The sequence below is a fragment of the Ctenocephalides felis genome, unplaced genomic scaffold (assembly GCF_003426905.1).
Source record: "Ctenocephalides felis isolate EL2017-DRISC unplaced genomic scaffold, ASM342690v1 CF-g0.4_SCAFFOLD_00100, whole genome shotgun sequence".
Lineage (NCBI taxonomy): Eukaryota > Metazoa > Arthropoda > Insecta > Siphonaptera > Pulicidae > Ctenocephalides > Ctenocephalides felis.
Genome location: NW_020536254.1, coordinates 6,431 through 7,766, shown reverse-complemented (window position 1 = coordinate 7,766; position 1,336 = coordinate 6,431). Strand labels below are relative to the sequence as shown.

Here is a 1,336-nt window from a genome sequence, read left to right as displayed (position 1 = left end):
TTGGGGTAGGCCTTACAAGGTGGTCATGACACTGCTAAAAAAGCAACAAGTGCAGTCGCCCACGTGTCCTCATTTTTTTCGGAAAGTTGTAACTGCGCTGTTTCCACAGCAACGCTACTAGTTGGCATCAAGTAAACTGGATGGCATCCCACTAGTCACTGAAGATGAGTTAATGGAGGCATGTAACCGTATAGAAAATAATAAAGCGCCAGGATTAGATGGTATTCCTAACATTGCACTGAAAACCATTATTAAGGCTGCGCCGTCGTTATTTCTAGACGTTTACAACACATGCCTGAAAGAAGGGACTTTTCCCAGAAAGTGGAAGCAACAGCGGCTTGTACTTCTCCAAAAAAAATAAGCCGCCAGAAGAGCCGTCATCTTACCGTCCGCTCTGCATGCTAGATACGGCTGGTAAGATATTGGAACGAATAATTCACCAAAGGATTGAGGCAGTCGTTGACCCACTTTTGACGGACAACCAGTATGGATTCCGGAAAGGACGATCAACCCTGGACGCAATAAAGGTAGTTGTCGATACTGCCAAAAAAGCAATCGAAGGAACAAGATGAAAGGAAGGTACAAAAGAGTGCTGCCTTGTGGCCACACTTGATATCAGGAACGCTTTCAACTGCGCAAATTGGGACTGCATAATGCAAGCTCTTGAATAAAATAATGTACCGGGTTACATATGTAAAATAGTGGCAAGCTATTTTACGTATAGGGTTTTGAAGTACGACACGATAAACAGCCCAAAAGAATATAATATCACCGGAGGTGTTCCACGATTGATGCCTAACATCGGCGGACCAAAGCAGAGCAGGAGACTTACACTTGCATCAGTAGTTGCGTCAGTGCTCACTTATGGAATACCTATTTGGGCAGACGCACTAGGGCTCCAAGAATCATGGAGGAAAATTGGTCCTGTATACCGCTTGAGTGCTTTACGAGTAGTATGCGGATTCCGCACAATATCTGAGGAAGCGGTATGTGTCAATGCCGGGACTCTGCCTCTTAGGGTCTTAGCTGAGGCAAGACAAAATCTTTACCAACGCAAGAGGTCAACGACATTAAGCGCTGATGATCTCAGAACCGAAGAACGTCTTAACACCATAAGACGATGGCAAATACAGTGAAATGCCGCAGAAAAGGGTAGATGGACGCATCGTCTTATACCTAAGATCAACGTTTGGCTGAACCGGAGACATGGCGAGGTCAACTATTACTTGACGCAGATGCTGTCTGGACACGGTTGATTTCGGGCTTATCTTCACCGATTTAAGCACGATGATTCTCATGAATGCCCAGCATGCCAAGGAGTTAATGGAGATGCAGA

The 1,336-nt window shown here is 45.3% G+C and overlaps 1 protein-coding gene across 1 annotated transcript; it reads left to right on the top strand.

The window, feature by feature from the left end:
• The first annotated feature begins 568 nt into the window (after nt 1-568).
• Nucleotides 569-1,136, top strand: LOC113373119. The gene is made up of 2 exons (XM_026613468.1): nt 569-579; nt 725-1,136. The coding sequence occupies exons 1-2, from the start codon at nt 569-571 to the stop codon at nt 1,134-1,136; spliced, it is 423 nt and encodes a 140-aa protein (XP_026469253.1).
• Nucleotides 1,137-1,336: the final 200 nt, after the last annotated feature.